General features: G+C 39.0%; 1 protein-coding gene across 1 annotated transcript; it reads left to right on the top strand.

Annotated features, from left to right (window-relative positions):
* Positions 1 to 46: 46 nt before the first annotated feature.
* Positions 47 to 18913, top strand: Eif2s1 (eukaryotic translation initiation factor 2 subunit alpha). Its single transcript, XM_038336214.1, has 8 exons — positions 47 to 205; positions 4798 to 5039; positions 9723 to 9802; positions 11704 to 11855; positions 13443 to 13549; positions 15304 to 15401; positions 17179 to 17322; positions 18394 to 18913. The coding sequence occupies exons 2-8, from the start codon at positions 4799 to 4801 to the stop codon at positions 18517 to 18519; spliced, it is 948 nt and encodes a 315-aa protein (XP_038192142.1). The 5' UTR covers positions 47 to 205; position 4798; the 3' UTR covers positions 18520 to 18913.
* Positions 18914 to 20028: the final 1115 nt, after the last annotated feature.

The raw sequence follows: 20028 nt of genomic DNA, 5'->3' as shown, positions 1-20028 counted from the left end.
GAGGACCAAGACTCTATGGTTAGCTGTAACGAAGGGCCTTTTCCGTCGGCGCTTGCGCAGTGAGAGGTGGGCCCGCATGCGCGCTGGGTTGAGCGAGACGCACGCTGAGGAGTTTCGGCGTCCGGTCCTGCTGTACCGAGTCTACTCGTTGCCATTAAGGAGCTCGGCGTGGAACCTCAGTTCGGGAGTCACACATACGCTTCAGGTGACTGGCCCCGCAGCCCGCTTTCCCCAGGAACCCACTTTAGTTCTGTGCAGTGACAGAGGGGTCGAGCCAGGCTAGGCCCCGGGCCCCTCTTCCCGTCCTTGCGCGGGAAGTGTCTGGACGCCGTCGCCCCCGCCCGCGGCTTGTTCGCTGGATCTTCTCGCCAGTCGGGTGTCGGGTCCTGTGAGCCAGAAACGTGGTTGTGCGGGCGGAAGAACCACCGTCAAGGAACGTGGCCATCTAGATCTTACAGCCTCCTGCAAGAAAAGACACCTTGTGGTGGGGAGGCCTCCGGAGAACGCCCCGACACCCCACCCTGGCTCGGGCGATCGGGCGCTTTGCTTTTACCGGGCTCTTTTCTTTCCCTCTCCCCCCAGTATACAACCAGAACTTTCCTCTGACTCGGTGGAGACTGAAGTGTTCGCGAAGAACCAGTAGGGTAGACCATCGTGTTTAAGGAAAAAAGCAGGTCCAAGATAGTCCGTAATGTGACCCCTGAAGTTGAAGGGCTTAAGTTTTCGCTTTTGTTGTGTATTTCAGTAGAGTGAAGTCAACCCTGGGATTGAAAATCATGCTGTTTTTTAGGGGGTTCATTTGTCCTGCTTTGGCTACTGCGAGAATAGAACTGGGGTCTGTTTAATTATGGGAGCTGAAAGCCTAATATTAAGGAAAATTTACGAGTTAAATGAGTGTTCACACTCTTGGGGCTCTTTAATAAACTCCCAAATTAAGTATGCTTCAGTTTTCATTAGGAATAAAGTAGTATTTCTTGAAGAAAGGGCGCATCCGAGAAGCCTTGATTTTTCTCATTAAGTTTGGGGGGAGGGGAACTCGACAGTCCCTCAGAAACGTCAGTTACATGGAATTTTAATGTCTTTTTTCAGTGCTTATGACGCCAGATGGCAGGCACCGATTCTCAGAAGGTGTAGGTGTGCTGGTAAACTTGAGAGCTGAACTGGTCTTTTCCCAACACAGTACACTTTTTATTTTGGAATGTTTGTTTCCTGTATCCACTCTGGTGACATGATAATGTAACAATATACTGGTTCTAGAGTCGTGCCTACTGTTAACAGGGGCGCGATACTGATAATATAAGGTGTTTGAAATTAGCTTCGAATTTGGATAATATCTTTTGAAAGTTGAGGGGTTTGTTTTGTTGTTGTTTTGCCTCAGAACAACATAACAGCCTGTGCGGTGGTGTGTGCCTATAATCCCAGCTACTCTAGAGGCAGAAGTGGTGTTTTGAGTTTGAGGGATGTCATGGTGCACACATCTTTTAAAACCAGCACTCCTAATGCAGACACCATTGCTCTGAGCTTGAGGCCAGCCAGAGCTACACAGTGAAACGCTGTCCAAAAGTAGTAGGGGAAAACACTTAACAATATTGTCACATTGTGATATATTGAGACTTTGTGGATAAAAAACACATCAGACTTAGTGTTAAAAGACTTGGGGTTTTGAGTGTGGTGGCACACTCTTTTAATGCCAGCGACAGGTGGATCTTTGTGAGTTCAAGACCAGCCTGGTCTATAATTCGAGTTCCAGGAGAGCCAGGACTCAACACAAGGAACCCTGTCTCAAAAAACCAAAGAGAAAAAAGTCTTGGGGTTTGATTCCTGTTTTTTTAATACTTGTGTATTATTTAGCTTGAGGTCATTTGCTATTTCTGTTCTCTGCTTTTTCATAGCACCTTGTAGTCCTCCTACTTTGTTGTCCCACAGTACTTAATTCCCTGGGGAAGAAGTTTTGTGTCCTTGTTATTTAGTACTTAGTGACTACCCAGAAAATTGTTTCATCAAGTTAAATTGCAAAATGAAAAGGAATACATTGAAAATCATGGAAAGGACTGAATAAATTTGATTTCTGTTTCATTGACAGAATAAGTATGGGCTTTTTAAAAATTGTTTTTAAAAAAGTTACTAGCATTTTATAAAGATTTAGTAAGTCGGTCAATGTGAAAAGAATTCCTTTGTAAATTCAAGCTACTTCTTTCTGCTGTAAGTAGCATACCATTAGCAGTGTTATATGGGGGGGATTTGTGCCTTCTAAAAGAAGTAGCTGTATCTCCCTCCTGTGTCCTTTTTACCCTGTTGCTTTAACCAGCAGATTAAGCCAAAGCATCACCTTTCCCCTTTGGAGAAATTTGCCAAATAAATATGATTAACAGCTGTTAAATCTCCTAGCATTGTTCCACATTTATTTATTGAAAGTCTATTTAATTTTCAAGTTTTCTATATACAAGTATTTGAAAATATTTTCGCCCCTACTCTTAAGAGAAACACTGTTTAAAAACTGTTTCCAAATGAGTAATTCTAGCTGAGTGTTGCATTTCTTTTGTTTATTAAATCCCTGCTTTGTTCAGCTGCCCCAGAAATGAGTCTGCCACATGTTACTGTTGTTTAAACAGTACTATTGGTTCTGTCCTAATAGTTTGGCCTAATTCATGATATATGTTTTCAAAGTTCATGTTAGATGTTTCTAGTGGTGATACTTCTTTATGTGTCCAGATATTCAGAGCACAGACTGGTTCAAAATTTAATAGGCTCAAATCTTGACTTTTATTACATATCAGTATATAAAGGAGCTAGTTGCTCAGCCTGCACCTCCATCTTATCTACAAATGGGGAGAACTAGAGAGAAAGTGGTACTCAAAGAGATAGGCAGTAGGTGGATCGTGTAATAATAGTCCTGCCTGATAGAAACAGATGTGTGAGTCCCACACACATTTTCTAAGTAGGTAGTAGAAATATATGCATGTCGGGGAGTAGTTTTCAAACCATACTAGGACAGAACTTTGTTGTTCCATATGCTGGATGTAGAGTATCTAATACCATATGCTGGGTGTAGAGTTGGTTGGGTGGTTGACTGGCTGGGTTTTTTGAAACAGGTTTTTTCTGGGTAGCCCTGGCTGTCCTGGAACTCACTCTGTAGACCAAGCTGGTTTCAAGCTCAGAAATCTGCCTGCCTCTGCCTTCCAGGTGCTGGATTTAAAGTCATGTGACATTACACATGACTGAGTATCTAATTCTTAAGTCAAATTATTCCCAATCAACAAGAAAGTAAGTTACTAAGATTTCACAATTATTTCCTTGGGCCTTTAGGTGCTGTTTACTATCAGTCTTCTGGGCCCTAACACAGTAAGTAGGTTATGGTTAATAGGAAAGCGTAAAGGTCCTCAGCTGCAATTAAAGCTTGAGGACTTCCTTTTTAAAGTGTAGTGCTAACTAGGATGGTTTTCAGCATATGGGTCACTAAAGAGATGGTGCTGGAAACTGGGTGGATCAAAGAGAATAATTATAAGTATCTTTAATAGATGGATGTTAAAGGACACTTGAATTGTGGAGATTTATAAAGCACTTCTCAAGATTAGGAATATTTGTTAACAAAATAAAAATAGGACTGGGGTAGACCTTGGTGGTGAAGTACTTCCCTAGCATAGGCAAGACCCTAGTGTCTCAGACTGTTGGAGAATAATACAAGTTAGAAATTACAATGGCTAAATTAAATTACTTGTGAATTAAATTTCTTTTAAAGGGAAATAAATGATTTTTTCCCCTCAGAGACAGGGGTTCTCCTGGAACTCAGTGTTCCACCTATCTCTGCCACTCGAGTGCTGGGATTAAAGGTGTGTGCCAACACTGCCAGGCGAGAAAATGAAGTCATTTTTTATTTTATGGGTGTTGTGCCTGCTTGTTTATCTGTGCACTGTGTGCTTGCAGTGCCCACAGAGGCCAGAAGAAGGCATCCGATCCCTTTGAACTGTGGATGGTTATGAGCTGTCCTGTGGGTGCCAGAAACCGAATCTGCATTTGCTGGAAGAGCAATGTTTTCAACCACTGAGCCATCTCTCTAGCCCCTAAATTTTTAGGTTATAATACTGTAATTTTGGCTACAGTGATAATATAATAGACTAGCTCATGAGTGGCAAGTAAGAAAGGATTTGCTTCGTGTGTAAATAGAAACTTAACTCATCCGCAGCATCACAAAAAGGATTGGCTGTAACGTTTGCCATATTGGTTAAGGAGTAGTCTTCCCTTTGTATGCTGTGGTAGCATCTGCCATCTGAGCCAGCTTGGAGAAAGAGTAATTAGTAATGTTAAAGTTGTGTTATAGTGATCCTTCCTGTTCCTTGATAGTTCTTAAAATATTGGGTGATGATTTACCGTATTTTGGAGTTTTTGTTTTGAGATAACATCTAGCTATATAGCCCAGGCTGTCTTCAAACTTGTCATCCTCTGGAGCTTTGGGGTTACAGGTGTGCACCACCATGCCCTACTTAAGAGGTAATGTTAAAATAGTGTTTTACTCTTGACATGTTCCTTTAATCCTTAGGTCTCGCGGCACTTTATAGATAGTCATTATTTTTTATGGTTTTTCTAAAAGTGATTGCCTAAGTGCTACAAAACTATGGAGCAAATGAGAGCTAAAGCTTGGTTCTGGGTATCTGTCCATCTTCTGGCGTTTAGGGGGATGAGGAGACGAGTGCCTATGTTCTGTTGTTGTGTTCTTTTGTTGTTGGGATCTACGAAATTGATTATTTTTACCCTAGTGCAACCCTTTTTTATATATTTGTTTATTTGTTTTAATTGCAGAATGCCGGGTCTAAGTTGTAGATTTTATCAACACAGATTCCCTGAGGTGGAAGATGTAGTGATGGTGAATGTAAGATCCATTGCTGAAATGGGAGCTTATGTCAGCTTGTTGGAATACAATAACATTGAAGGCATGATTCTTCTTAGCGAATTATCCAGGAGACGTATCCGTTCTATAAACAAACTGATCCGCATTGGCAGAAATGAATGTGTAGTTGTCATTAGAGTGGATAAAGAAAAAGGTAAGTGAGAAAAAAATATCTGAGAAATATAAATTCTAAAACCACATAAGTTGCCTGTATAAAAACTTACTTAAAATTTTATATTTTTACACATACAGTCATTAAACTACTAAAGTTATTTTACATACAAAGTTGTTGAAGAAGCATTTAGGGGTTGGGAAGATAGCCAGTCAATTAAGTGCTTGCTTGATACGCAAGCTGGAGAATTCCAGAACTCAAACAGAAAAGCCAGGTTTGGAGGCACGGGCTAGTAATCCCAAACCTGGGGAGATAGAAAATCTGGGGATTTGTGACCAGCTAGCTGACCTTACTGAGACCTATCTCAAGAATCAAACTGAAAACTCCTGAATAAACATGCCCAAGATATAGCCTTGACTAACGTGTCGTACATGGTATACACGCATGCATACATATAAACATACCCATATCTGCATATCCACAATACTCATTTGTCTAAAGCTTTAAGTAAAAAAAAAATTTAAAGGATACCAATTAACTAGCTAAGCAAAAACCTTTTACTGTAATAGTAGTAGTAGTCTAATAAGTACATTCCAGAGATAGTTTTGTGGCCAAATAACTTGAAGCTTTTCAATATTTATGAGGATTTTGGTAATTAACTCATTATAACCAAAAAGAAACCTAGCTAACTCATCAGTATTTGTAAGGGGAGGCCCCTCAGAGAAGTCAGCTCAGAACAAACACACCCAGACAAGATCTCAGCATGAAGGACATTTATTGAGGGGTTGAGGGGACTGCCACCTCTGGATAGGACAAAGACATACAGCAGGTGTTTCAGTAGGAGTAAGTTTTTATGGAGAAAAGGGGGGCAAGTCTATGATAGGATGAATTGATAAAGCTAACCAAATAATGAATTTTGACTGCTAGACCTTGGTGATTTGTCTCAGGAATGAATCGGTGGCCAACTTGGGGCAATCTTTAGGAATCTAATGGTTTAACAAGGGATGGGCCGAGTGGTAATGGCACATGACTTTAATGCCAGCGCTTGGCAGAGCCGGCAGATCTCTGAGTTGAGTTTGAGACCAGTCTGGTCTACGGAGCACATTCCAGGACAGCCAAGGCTACGAAAGAAATAAAAAATGAGGGGTAGGGAAGCATCCTGAAGCTAGATTCATTGGTATATCCCTATGGTTCCAGCTAATCAGAAGACAGTAACACTCCAGAGTACTTGACAGTGTAATAAAGACCCTGTCTCAACTGAGAGTAGCTAACATGAAATAGAAATCCTGGGTTTGAACTCTGGTACCCTAAGAAAAGATATGGGAGGAAAAAATACAGTAAATATAGTATTATTGGAATTTTGATTTGTACTATTTTGGTTACCCACAATTCCAAAACACTAGTAATTATCTTAAAAAAGAATAAATTTACATACTTCTGTTATATCATATTACTAAAATTGTTCTGTTTTACAAATTTTTTTACTATGCTTAGTAGGTATAAATATGTTAATAAAATATATAGTCTTATATCACTTCAGACAGAAATATGGGGGTTGGGATTGTAGTTCAGTGGTAGAACACTTGCCAAGCATATAGGCCCTAAGTTCTAAGCAAAATAACATAGTACCATAATTTTTTTAATAGGATCTCACTAAGTTGCTCTGTGTTACCCTGGTTGGCCTGGAACTTTCTTTCTTTTTTTTTTTTTTTTTTTTATTTATTTATTATGTATACAACATTCCTTCCATGTATGCTTGCATGCCAGAAGAGGGCACCAGATCTCATTAAAGATGGCTGTGAGCCACCATGTGGTTGCTGGGAATTGAACTCAGGACCTCTGGAAGAACAGTCAGTGCTCTTAACCTCTGAGCCATCTCTCCAGCCCCCTGGAACTTTCTTATGTAGACCAACTTATAGGTGGTCTCCCAACTATAAGATCCAGCCAACTTTTAAATATCATTGTATTATGCTTGCCCCCACCCCTAAACATTATTGACACAACCCTGTTTTTCCAGTAGCCAGGAAGCTGAGGCAAAAGTATCCTGAATTTAATGGCAGCCTGAACTATTACCAAGGCCGTTCTCAAAATAACAGATGCCCCAAGGAGGAATATGTTCGGAGACAAGTTTTAATTGATGTCATTGATACAAACATCATAGTGTTCTTACAACTTAAATCTTGTAAGATTACCTTCATGTAGGTAGTCTTTCAGTGACCAACGTGTCATTGTGTGGCGCATGACTCTGCCAATAGGAACTGGTACTGTCCACAGGTTTTTTGTTGTTTAGCCTGTCCTGGAACTAGCTCTTGTAGACCAGGCTAGCCTTGAACTCACAGAGATCCGCCTGCCTCTGCCTCCTGAGTGCTAGGATTAAGGGATGTACCCCCACTGCCTGGCCTCATAGTTTTAAACATAACGGTAAGTCTTAAAATATATCCCTCAAAGATAGTGGGGAACTAGTGCACATTTAGCTATAGGGTGCAATAGAGAGGCGAAGAAAATGCAAGACAGTGTAAACGTATTTCTCTTAAATGTAATGTATTTGATAACTAAAACACAAAGGCCAAGACGTGAGATACTAAATATGTATGGTGTTTACATTGTACGTGCATTGGGATGATGCTGACAATAAACAGGACATATATTGTAATTCTTGAAACAACCATTGAAAATAAAAATAAGACTCATCCAAAGGCTATTGATAGATGAGAGCTGTGTATTTGGGAGCTGAGTGTCAGGGAGAGGGAGGGAGAGGGAGGGGGGGAGAGAGAGAGACTACAAATAGCCATCAGTGTATATGTGCTCAATAGAGATTAGTGATGTGAAATAAAAATTTAAAGTCGGTGAAGTAGTTAGAGGTTTAGATAACCTTTGACTAGTTAATTTAAGAGCCATATCAGAAAGGAATTCATTACAAACATTGATCAACTACACCTACAAAAAAATAGAATGTTTCAGATGTGCATGTCATATTCACTAAAATAATAAGTTGGACCATACATAATAGAGCTTTGAGTAAATTTTTTTGCTTTGATTACATTTTAAGAAAGTTGAAATCATATGTTCTGATTGTAGTGAAACTTTGAATGTTTGAATCATTATCATTTTATCTTGAGAGGATAAAATGTATAAAATAACATTTTATAAATATTGTTGTTTATGTTAGAAAAATTAAAGGCCTAAAATGATTAGGTTTTTAAATCAAAGAGAAAATGAGAGCGTCTGGGAGTATACGTCAATGGAAGAGCCTTGCCTAGAATGTAATGCTTTGGGTTTGAACCCCAGCACCAGAGAAGAGTGAGGCAGGGGTGTCCGTGTATAGGGGGTGGTAAAGCATGGTCAGATGGAGGCAGGCAGATGGCTCTGAGATCAAGACTGCCTGGACTATATTGTGAGACCTCTTTTTATTATTAAAAACAAAAGCAGGCAATTTATTTTAATGCTCAAAATTATGTGTACTGTTATTTCTACCCAATTATCAACAATGTTAAAGCAACTGAATGGTAGGAACATTGTCTTTTTAAAAATAATGCTGGAGCTGGAGAGATAGCTCAGCACTGGCTATTCTTTTGGAGAACCTGGGTTTGATTGCCAGCACCCACGTGGCAGCTTACAACTTTCTGTGGCTTTACCTCCAGGGCATCCAACACCCTTACACAGACGTATATGCAGGCAAAACACCGATGCACATAAAAATAAATATGTCATTTTAAAAATAATGCTGAGAAAATCGATTGTTCATATGCTAAAAGATATGAAGCATGATTCATAAATGCTCCTTTAAAAAATAACCTTCAGTAAAAAGAAAAAAGAACCTAAAATCATAGATATACATCAAAATTGAAACTAGCATTTTTAGAAGAAAGCATAAAAGTAAATTTTGATAACTTTTTTGCTGCGGTTGCTCAGATTAAAACATTAAAAAATAATCTGTGAGAAGAAAAATTGGTAATTTGGACTTCTTCGGTGTAAATAAAGATTTAAGTTCTTTGGGAAATACGATCAGAGAATTAAAAGGTAAAAGAAATTTTGTGTGTGGATTTTGTATTGTGGTCTCATGACCTTGTTCTAACCAGGCATAGGATTGTGGGTGTCCGTGGTCTGGATATTTGTGACAAAAATCTGTCATCTTTCTTGAGTTCTAGTTCCATCAGGTTAAAAGGCCAGGATCTCTGGGAAAGAGAATCTACTATGCAGATTGTTTTATGGATTTTAAGGGTGCTTTTGGTCCTGCCATCTGAATATAAAGATCACACAGAAGATGGCAATGCTATTTTTATTGAAGATCACCTCTCTGGTTTCTTTAGTGTGGTTTTGAGGAAGGGTTTCTTGTGCTGACTTGGCTTTAAACCTTCTCTCTTCTACCTGCACCACTTCAGTTTTAGAATTAACAGGCATATGTCACTGCACCTGATTTGACAGTAGCCTCTTAATCAAATCATAGCAATTCTCAACTGTCTGTATGCTTAAGAAGAGGCATTTAAGTTAACTTTCAATTAAATTGCAAATTATTAATTCTTTCCAAAATAATAAAGAATATAGAACTATCTTGTTAAAAATATTTCTGAAATTTTATCTAAATTTCTTATCTTACATCAGTACTGTGTCAATATGATTTTAGTAGGGATAATTATAAGCTTCTCATTCAGATACTTTGCTTATAAACTTGTTTCTAATCATATGCTTATACTTCAAATAAGACTTTTAAATATTTTCATACAGGATATATTGATTTGTCAAAAAGAAGAGTGTCTCCAGAGGAAGCAATCAAATGTGAAGACAAATTCACAAAATCCAAAACCGTGAGTTGATTCTCTTTGTTAAGGTTTATTTAATGTATGAGTGTTTTGCCTGCATGTGTATGTGGGCACTGTGTCTGTATGTGGTTCTCCAGGTCAGAAGTGGGCATCAGATCCTCTGGAACTGCATTCATAGATGATTTTGAGTCACTGTGTGGCTGCTGGAATTGAACCTATGTCTTCTGCAAGACCAGTAGTACTCCTGCTACCCAGTCTTTAATGATGTTACTGGTTGCTTGGCCTTTTATTAGTGTTTTGTTCTTTTCTGCTGTGTGCATTCCTATCCTCAAAATAAAATAAAATGGTACCATTTCCTGACCACGGGATTCTGGCTGTATGAAGTAGAGGGATCTAGCTAAGCACTAGCATGTATGCACTGATTCATGCTCTCTACTGTTGACTGCTGATGTGACCAATTTTCTCAGACCTCTGGCTTCCCTGCCTGAAGTGTAACCTGCTATTTTAAGCCAAATAAACCCTTTTTCCCTTATATTGCCTTTGTTAGGATATTTTATCCCACCAACAGAAAAGAATCTAAGAAACCCAGTAAAGCAAATAATAATGATTCCAAGTCCATCAGACCATGATCCAAATCTCTCCTTTCATTTTAAGTGTTTATACATCTAAAGCATGTGAAATAAGTGTATTTTAAAAAAAAAAAGTAAAACCTCTTTTCATTAAGACTTGTCATTCAGAACTAACACCTTTGGCACTAGTTGGCTACATATTAGAAATGCAGAATTTCAAGTCAGGCATGGTGGTACATACTTTTATTCCCAACACTTGAAATCAGCATAGGAGTTTATGGTCAGTTTGACTATGCAGGACCACCCTGTCTCAAAAAGAGAGGCTAGGATTGTAGTTGAGAGGTAAGAGCATTTACCTAGGATGGAGAAGGCCCTGGGTTTGATTCTTTACACTGTCAAAGAAATAAAGGTGTCACTGTGGTCCTGTTGTGTTGTTAAAGCATTGCTTTGGGAAATTTGCATATTTCTGGTCTCTCTAGGACACTGTCATTACTTGCCTTGTACAGTGATGTGTACCTATAGCCCTTCCTGCATGGGAAGATAAGACAGGAGTTTTGCTTCAGCTTACTCTGTGCAATATAAATATAGCAACCCTAAATCTCATAAAACAGCCTAAACAAGAGTATGTTCCCAAGCTGATAAAATGAAACAACCAGTTTAGAACCCTTTCTTAGTCACTTTTTGTGTGAAATATGAAACGACTTTTTTGTTACATTTGTTTGTTTTGGTGTGTGTGTGTGTGTGTGTGTGTGTGTGTGTGTGTGTGTGTGTGTGTGTTAGAGGTAAGAGGACACTTGCGGGGACCGAGTCTCTCCTCCTACCATGTGGGTTCTAAGGATTGTACTTGGGTCATCCCTCCTAACAGTAAGCACCTTTATCCATTCACTGAGCCATCTTACTAGCTCATGAAATAACTTCTTAGATATTTTTCTCTGAATTTGTATTTTTCAGGGAGTTTGTTGGGTAAGTAAATGGAAGGATAATTATTAAATGATAATAGTAAACTAAATGTTAAAATCTCAATTCTATGCACTCATAACAGTTTTCTCCTTAAAATAGTATAGTTTTGAATATACTTGATCTGTGCAGGAGTTCTCTTAGCAACGAAAGATACTAAGTTCCTTGTTGCAAGTGAAACAAATCCAAATATGTTAATTTGTTTGAATACCCCAAGTTGTATCATACTTCTACTTATTATACCCACTTCAGTTAATTATTATGAAAGTGGTGAATATTTCTTCATGGAGAAAGAACTTGCAATTAGAGGTGTTTCTGTTCAGGAATTATTGAAGTGATTACATCTACTAAAGTATGACAATGCCTCTTCTTTGTAGCTCTCTAATTTTCAAATTCCTGAGTTCTTCATTGTATGTCTAGGTTTACAGCATTCTTCGCCATGTTGCTGAGGTACTAGAATATACCAAGGACGAGCAGCTGGAAAGCCTGTTCCAGAGGACTGCCTGGGTCTTTGATGACAAGTACAAGAAGCCTGGATATGGTGCTTATGATGCCTTTAAGCATGCAGTCTCGTAAGAAAACCTTGATTCTGCCTCTATGTCTTTCCTGCTAAGTATTAACACACAGTCTGATTACCTAGCACCCATAGGTCCTTGTCAAATTATCTATAAAAATATTTCAATGTAAAAGACCTGTGATGTGGTCAAGTATATATAGTTTTTATATGCCATATTTACTTGGCTTCATCTCACACTTCCTTGTAAATTTCCTAGACATTGGATGATTTCAGGACCAATGTGGGCATCTTACCCAAAATAGTACGGCCTCTTGCTTACTGCAGTTGCTTGAACCCTTTGTTCCATCACATTAACTTACCTCCTATGTGGCCTCACAATGGACCTTTCTCACTAGATTTGTTTTGCCTTTAAAAACCTATCGTTCATATATTCTGTTCTTTCACCATGGTCCTACTGTATTTCTTCTTAAACTCTAATGTATTTGGCTCTGTTTCCAAACCTGTTTTTCTCTCTGTCTATAACTTTTTCTTTCCTGACTTTGTTATCTGACATAGAAACTCTGTGAGATACCATTTTCGATAACTTTCTTGCCAGTAGTAGAGCTTTGCCAAATTACACTCCTCATTGGTTCTATAATTTATATTCCCCTAGCAACTGTAGGTAGATACTGCTGTTTTCCTTCCTCTTCACCATCATTTGGTATACATCAGATTTTCTTTCTTTTTGCCATAATTGATTTGCATGCTCCTGCTTATTGATGAAGTCAACAGCTTTGTGTGCTTATTGATTGTAAAAGTCTGTGTTTGTCTTTGTCATCGTATGACAGTGTAGATATCTCTGTGAATATGTCTTGTTATTTTGTGCAAGCTAAAGAAAAGGTCCTTCATGCAGCTTCTATCTCTTTTCATTGAAACCCCATGTCATTAGCTTGGATCCTTGCTCATGTTAGTCCTTTTTGCATATTATAACTTTTTGTAACATTATGCCTCTGTTTGTGTCTATTGTTCTTTTGGCTACCTTTGGAGGGGGGATTAAAGGCATGCACCACCACTGCCTGGATCTCTTTTAAAAAGTTATTCTTTCTCTTTCCCATTTGTTCAGTTGACATGCCAGTGTTAGTTTAGCTAAACCCTTTCCTGATCCAAGTCTTGGACACTTGGGAGGATCAGATGACATGCTGGTTTCTAACCCCACTAACTGGCAGTAATTCCTTCCTGTCCCGCTGCCCAAATGTTTGTTCTTTCTAAGCTGGATTCTAAGTCCTTGAAATAGAGTGATAATTACTTGAAAATGCTTAAGTTGATTATAATAGAATTGTCAGATTCGTACTAACAGGTATTAAATTGTTTATATTAGCCAAGGTTTTGTTTTGAAAATCAGTTGAGTGTTTTCTGTGCCATATAGTAAGTACTTACATTGCTTCATTTAATATAGCAGTTCTGTGAGACACTTCCATCCTTAATTTACACATTTTGAAAGAGAAACTAACACATAGTTAAAACTGTGCAAAATCAAGAATTCAACTTCCATGCTGAAATTCTTGCTTTATTATTATTTGTGTTATTCTGTGGTCATGTGTTCAGTTACACAGTTATCAGTAATATTACCTTGACATTTCTTGTTTGTCTTTCTGTTTTTCAGAGACCCATCTATCTTGGATAGTTTAGATTTGGATGAAAACGAACGAGAAGTACTCATTAACAATATCAATAGGCGTTTGACCCCACAAGCTGTCAAAATTCGAGCAGGTACGTGGCTTCTAAATGACTTTGTTGTATGTGCCTAAACAAGCTGTTAAGTAATGAGACTTAACAAAAATATTTGTTGCTGCATCAACAAGTATAAATTTTTCTAAGTGTTTTTCTTTTGTAACAATAGTTTTAATGTTTTGTTTGGTTTGAGTTTACTGGGGTTTTGTTTGTTTGTTTTTCCGGGGTGGGGGTGTTTGTTTTTTGACAGCTTTGGGCTTTTGTTTTGGCTCTTAGAATCAAACCAGGACTTCATACATGCTTGGTAAGTACCCCACCACAGTCTCATACATAGCCCAAGAAATTACTTCTACAATAGCATAAAATATATTTGCACAAATGAAAATAGTCATGGAAGTTCAGATAACCTTAATTTAGCCCTTTAACATAAAGAATTACATTTTGCCTTAGTATACAATTCAAAATATTTCAACAGGATAGTGGTATCTTTCTATCCCTCTGTATTGACCCTATGTCAGTCATCTGGATATTTTCAGACATTCTTCCTGTTTGGCTACTTTACAAGATCATGCAGTGATTCTCAACCTGTGGGTCTTGGCCCATTTGGGGGGTTGAATATCCTGCATATCAGATGTTTATGGTTCATAACAACAGCAAAATTGCAGTTATGAAGTAGTAACAAAATTTTATGGTTGGGGGCCACAACATGTGGAACATTATTAAAGGATTGCAGGGTGAGGAAGGTTAAGAACCACTGGTATATAAGAATGGACCACATTCTTAGCATCCATGAAGGCCTGGGTTCAGCCCCCAGTAAAAATGCACAAATGTTAACATTTCCTCTTAAACATACAGAGAGTTAGGAATTTAGCTTGGCCCTGGTTTCAGTCATGAGCTCCAAAAAAGAGAGAGAGAGAAACATACAGATTTTACTAATCTCACACAGTTGCAAAAATATGTACTTATCCATCTATTTAGATGTTGTAAAAGATTTGCTGGCTCAGGTTAACAAGAAGATGCAACAAGTAAACTACTTGCCAACAAGCCTGACAACCTGTGTTCAAACCTATGGAGTGGAAAGAGAGCTCCTCCCACATCTTGTCCTCTTTGACACCCACATGCTTGTCTGTGCCTCTGTACACACAAGATAATTAAGTGTAATAAAGTAAAAAGGATTGCTGGGCCAAGTGGGGTACGGTTTCTTTTTTTTGGGGAGGGGGGGACGACAGGGTTTCCCTGTAGTTTCTAGAGCCTGTCCTGGAACTAGCTCTTGTAGACTGGGCTGGCCTCAAACACAGATCCGCCTGCCTCTGCCTCCCGAGTGCTGGAATTAAAGGCGTGCGCCACCACCGCCCGGCTGGGGTACGGTTTCTAAATAGCTCTAGATATTTTGTTGTCTCAGTGTTTGATAAATACCTTTGTCTTGCCGGGCGGTAGTGACGCCTTTAATTCCAGCACTCAAAGTCAGAGGCTGGCAGATCTCTGATTTCAAGGCCAGCCTGGTCTACAGAGTGAGTTCCAGGATAACCAGGACTGTTTCTCAGAGAAATCCTGTCTCAAAAAACAAAAAAAAAAATATTGTCCTTTGTAAAAATCCTCCTGCCTCAGTTTCCCTATGCTGAGATCACAGGGATATGACAATACCTAACCACAGTCAGATATTTTCAGCAGTGAAAATACATTTCTAATTGAGGTTAATGTTGTATTTATACGATATAACTTCAACTCTCTGATTCTTTTATCTTTCCTTATTGTCACTTCTGGTGCCAGCTTTTGAATTTTTGTAATTTTAGATATTGAAGTAGCTTGCTATGGTTATGAAGGAATTGATGCTGTAAAAGAAGCCCTGAGAGCAGGCTTGAATTGTTCTACAGAAACCATGCCCATCAAGGTAAGTTATGCATTTTCTCTCACCCTGCTTGTTAGAGAGAACCTTGTAGTGGACCTGTGTGCTGGCAGTTGAACCCAGGGCCACTGAGTTATATCCAATCTTTTTCTTTTTTCTGACTTTTTATTTTTTTTAAAGCTGGTCATGTTGGATAGGAAATTATAGCTCAGTGGTAAGTCCTTGCCTGGCTTATTCAGTGCCCAGAGTTTAATTCCCAGTACCTTAAAGAAAAGTATCGTGGGGATTGAGAGCTACTTCAGGTTAAGGGCTGCTGCTCTTGCAGAAGATCTGATTTGTGTTCTGGCCCTAGTGGATATTACACCTCTGGTACCATATGTCGTACACGTGGTAAACAGAGACACATAATTTAAAAGTAAATAAATAAATGACAGAAACATGTCATGTCTCATTTAAAACTTTTTTTCTCCCTCTCAGAGTGATATAGTCTTTTCATGATATTTCTGGGCAGTTGTTTACAGCTGTGGCTTTTTGTTGGTACTACAAAATGGGGAAGGGCTCCTATAATGAGTGAGCCAGCAATATTAAATCTTTACAGTAAGGAGTTACAGTGCTCATAATGTTTATGCACAGCACCTTCAGGAGGGTAACATTTTCTCAACAGCAGTCATTCAACTTTGATGACGTTTGCCTAACTGGATAATCATTAACTTGGGATTTCTTAGAAGGATTCCATCAGTGTAGAGATAGCTGTTTGCTTCTTTTTTTTTTTTTTTTATTGCCTGGCATGGTGGCACTGGGAGGCAAAGGCAGACAGATCTCTAAATTCAAGGCCAGCGTAGTCTACACGGTGTGAGACCTTGTCTTGAAAGGGAGAGAGCCAGACAGTGGTGGCACATGCCTTTAATCCCAGCACTTGAGAGGCAGGCAGATCTCTGAGTTTGAAGCCAGCCTGGTCTACAGAGCTAATTCAAGACAGCTAGGGCTGTTGGATGAGAAGTCCTGTCAAAAGAGAAAGGAAGAAGGGGGAGAAAATATTTTTACTTTATGCCTGCAGGTGTGTACCATGTCCATGCCTGATGCCCACAAAGACCAGAAGAGGGCCTCAGATCTTCTAGGAAATCTGAAGTTACAGATGGTTGCCAGTCAGTGTGTAAATGCTAAGAACCAAACTGGGATCTTCTGCAAGTGTAACATATGTTCTTAACTACTGAGCCATCCTTCCAACTCCCATTAGTTAGATGACAAACACCCAATAGTTTTAATTCTTCATATTCCATATTGCAATGGACTATTTATATGAACTGGATTAGATCATTGTGTCAATGATCTGTTGCTGTTGTTGGTATTAATTTACAGCTTGACAGATTTAGAATTTGTTTGGTCATGTCTGCAGGATTGTCTTAATTATGTTACCGTACACTGACCCACCCACAGTGGGTGACACCTTTCTCTGAATGGAATCATCAGCTGTGTAAATGGAGAGGGATCTAAATAACTGGATGCATGCATTCATTTCTGTCCTCTGAATTCAGACGTAGCATGACTAACTGCTTCAGATTCCCACTGCCTTGACTTTCCACCATGATGGACTATGCCTTGAATTGTGAGCTAAAATAAGCCCTTTCTCCCATAAATCGCATTTGTTAGAGTGTTTTTTATCAACTTGTTGAGAAACGAAACTAAGAGACTGTATTAATAAACTAATCTTTAAAACTAGGGGCAAGTTGAGATGATGTCTTCATGCAGCAAATTAATAAAACAATTTTTGAATATTCTGGGTAAGTATATTCATAGCTTAATTTCTGTTTTTCTCCTATAGATTAACCTGATAGCTCCGCCCAGGTATGTGATGACGACGACGACACTAGAGAGAACAGAAGGCCTCTCTGTGCTCAATCAGGCTATGGCAGTCATCAAAGAGAAGATTGAGGAGAAGAGAGGCGTGTTTAATGTTCAAATGAAGGTGAGATCTGCATCTTTTTTCCTTTGTTCTTAATACTTTTGTGGTTTGTTTTTTGTTGTTGTTTTTTGGGTTTTTGTTGTTTTTTGGGTTTTTTTGCTTTTGATACAGGATCCCATGTAGTTCAGGCTTGCCTTCAGCTCCCTGTAGTTGAGTCTAGCCTTGACCTATTTAATTTTCTTTTTAGTGTGTGTGCCCAGGTATGCTGACCCATGGGTGCACATGTAAAGGCCAGAGGTCAGTGTCAGATATCATACATATATACATACATACACACACACACACACACACACACACACAAAACTTTCTTCATGTGCATTGGTGTGAAGGTGTCGGATCCCCTGGGACTGGAGTTAAAGACAGTTGGGAGCTGCCATGTGGATGCTGGAATTTGAACCCAGATCCTCTGGAAGAGGAGCCAGTGCTCTTCACCTCTGAGCATCTCAGCCCCTCCTCCTCTTATCTTTTTTTGTAAGACTCACTGAACCTGAAGCTCAAGAGCCACCTGTCTTCACTTCCACTACACAAAAAGCTGGACACAATGCTAAAGATCAGTAACCTGAAGCCCCTCCTTTTTTTTTTAAAGCAGGACATTGGTGGTCTTTGTGATCACTGAATTCATGTTTTCAGTTAATCTTATTAAAATGGCAGAAAGTAGGGCTGGAGAGATGGCTCAGAGGTTAAGAACATTGCCTGCTCTTCTAAAGGTCCTGAGTTCAATTCCCAGCAACCACATGGTGGCTCACAACCATCTGTAATGAGGTCTGGTGCCCTCTTCTGGCCTGCAGGCATACACACAGACAGAATATTGTATACATAATAAATAAATATTTTTAAAAATGGCAGAAAGTATTGTTCCACTGTAGTGTGCACTATTTGCCTGTACTGTCTTGTCTTGTATTTTGTTTTAATTTTCAGCTAATAGAACTTATTCAGAGATAAGTCAGCATGGGTATGACTGCATTATTAGAAATGAAAGTACTTAAGTTATATTTTAAACACTGGCCAGTAATACTATTGAAATCCAATCTGCTCTGCTGTTCAGTTCATTTTGAATTTATGCTTCTTCCACAGCCCAAAGTGGTCACAGACACAGATGAGACTGAGCTTGCAAGGCAGCTGGAGCGGCTTGAGAGAGAAAATGCAGAGGTGGATGGAGACGATGACGCAGAAGAAATGGAAGCCAAAGCTGAAGATTAGCCTTGTGGGAAACAGTCTGATTTAAGGAATATGAAGCTGCCCTTCCTGGCTGTAAACCCTAGACTTGAAAGTTTTCCAGTATTGAAAACTTCGAAGCTGAATATTTTTATTTCCAAGTATTCAAGTGTTCAACAAACCAGAATCTAACCACCCTCCTTGTGTCAGCCACAAAGAAGCTCTAACACCTCAAGCATTTTTTTAAGGGAGTGGCTTGATTTGACCAGAAGCAAATCTTAAAGAGCAGCCCTAAAATTGGGCTTTCGGTTTCCATTTCTGATGTGTCTGGATTCATTGCCTCCATGAGATTTACCAGGGGCACCCAACACAAACAGTCCCAACCTTTCTATATAAAATGTATTCAAGCCAACATCAAATAAATTTCTGGGATATTTAACTTTAGGCTTCTTCCTTCTTGTCACCAGTTAAAACTAGTCTGAATGTTCAGATACTAATTCTCTTTCTATGTTAGAAGTAAACGGTAAGTAATCAAGTGACCTTTGCAGTAACAGACTTTCAGAAGGAAGGTGCAGGGAAGCAATTGTAAATTTAACCATAGTGACTTTGGTCCCAAGTGGAGAAAAAACCTTGACATTTAATTAAATTAAAGAATTATGTGCCTGTTAACCTGTTTGAGACCAATGACAACTTGGATAAGAGAAGTCATCACACTCAGTCTCTTTGGTGTATACTAAACTATGTCCCTTAAAGTTATAAATCTAAGGGTCTTTATAAAGCACTGCTGCTTTGATATAGTTACTTTGAGCAGCATCACCCAACTGAAGGGGACATTTTCCTCTTTATCTGATAGGTGCTACTTCAATCTTTAGTTGTGTTTTTAATGTTCCTTTTTTACCTTCACAGACTAGTAACACATAAGAAGCTATAGCTACTGTCATCAAAATGTAGAAAATTATTTAGTTTGGCATGCTTGTGTTAGGATACTTGTACTATTTATTATCTGTAGGCAAACTTAAAAGCCTATTCAGTCTGGTACTAGATTAAGTAGTAAGGGTTCTAGAGTTGGGCATGGTAGCATATCCTGTACTACTTGGAAGGCTGAGGTGGAAAGATTCCTTGAGCCCAGAATTGTTGATCAGCCTTGACAACCATTGCTAGCCCTGTGTCTCAGGAGGATTGGAAATTAGTGTTGGGGAGATACTTTGCCACTTAGGAGAGTTTTTTCTTTGTTTAGCATAGTAGTCTATTAGCTTTTTAATCTAATGGTCTAACCTCAGATGACCCATTTCCAAGGAATAATGCTCGCCAGTTGGCGACCATGTTGCTGGTTGTTGTTATTTTCATTGCTACTTCATAACTAATTTTGCTACTGTTATGAATCTTATTGAAAATATCTCTGGTTTTCGATGGTCTTAGGCAACCCCTGTGAAAAGGTCATTCAACCCCCAAAAAGGATCGCAACCCACAGGTTGAGAACCACTGGTCTAAAAGCATCAAGAAACAAGTTTAGGACTAGGTATGGTAGTGTACGCCTTTAATCCTAGCAGGCAG

This window comes from Arvicola amphibius, chromosome 7 (assembly GCF_903992535.2).
Source record: "Arvicola amphibius chromosome 7, mArvAmp1.2, whole genome shotgun sequence".
Lineage (NCBI taxonomy): Eukaryota > Metazoa > Chordata > Mammalia > Rodentia > Cricetidae > Arvicola > Arvicola amphibius.
Note: the sequence above shows the minus strand (reverse complement) of the source record. Positions and strands in the feature narration are given on the sequence as shown.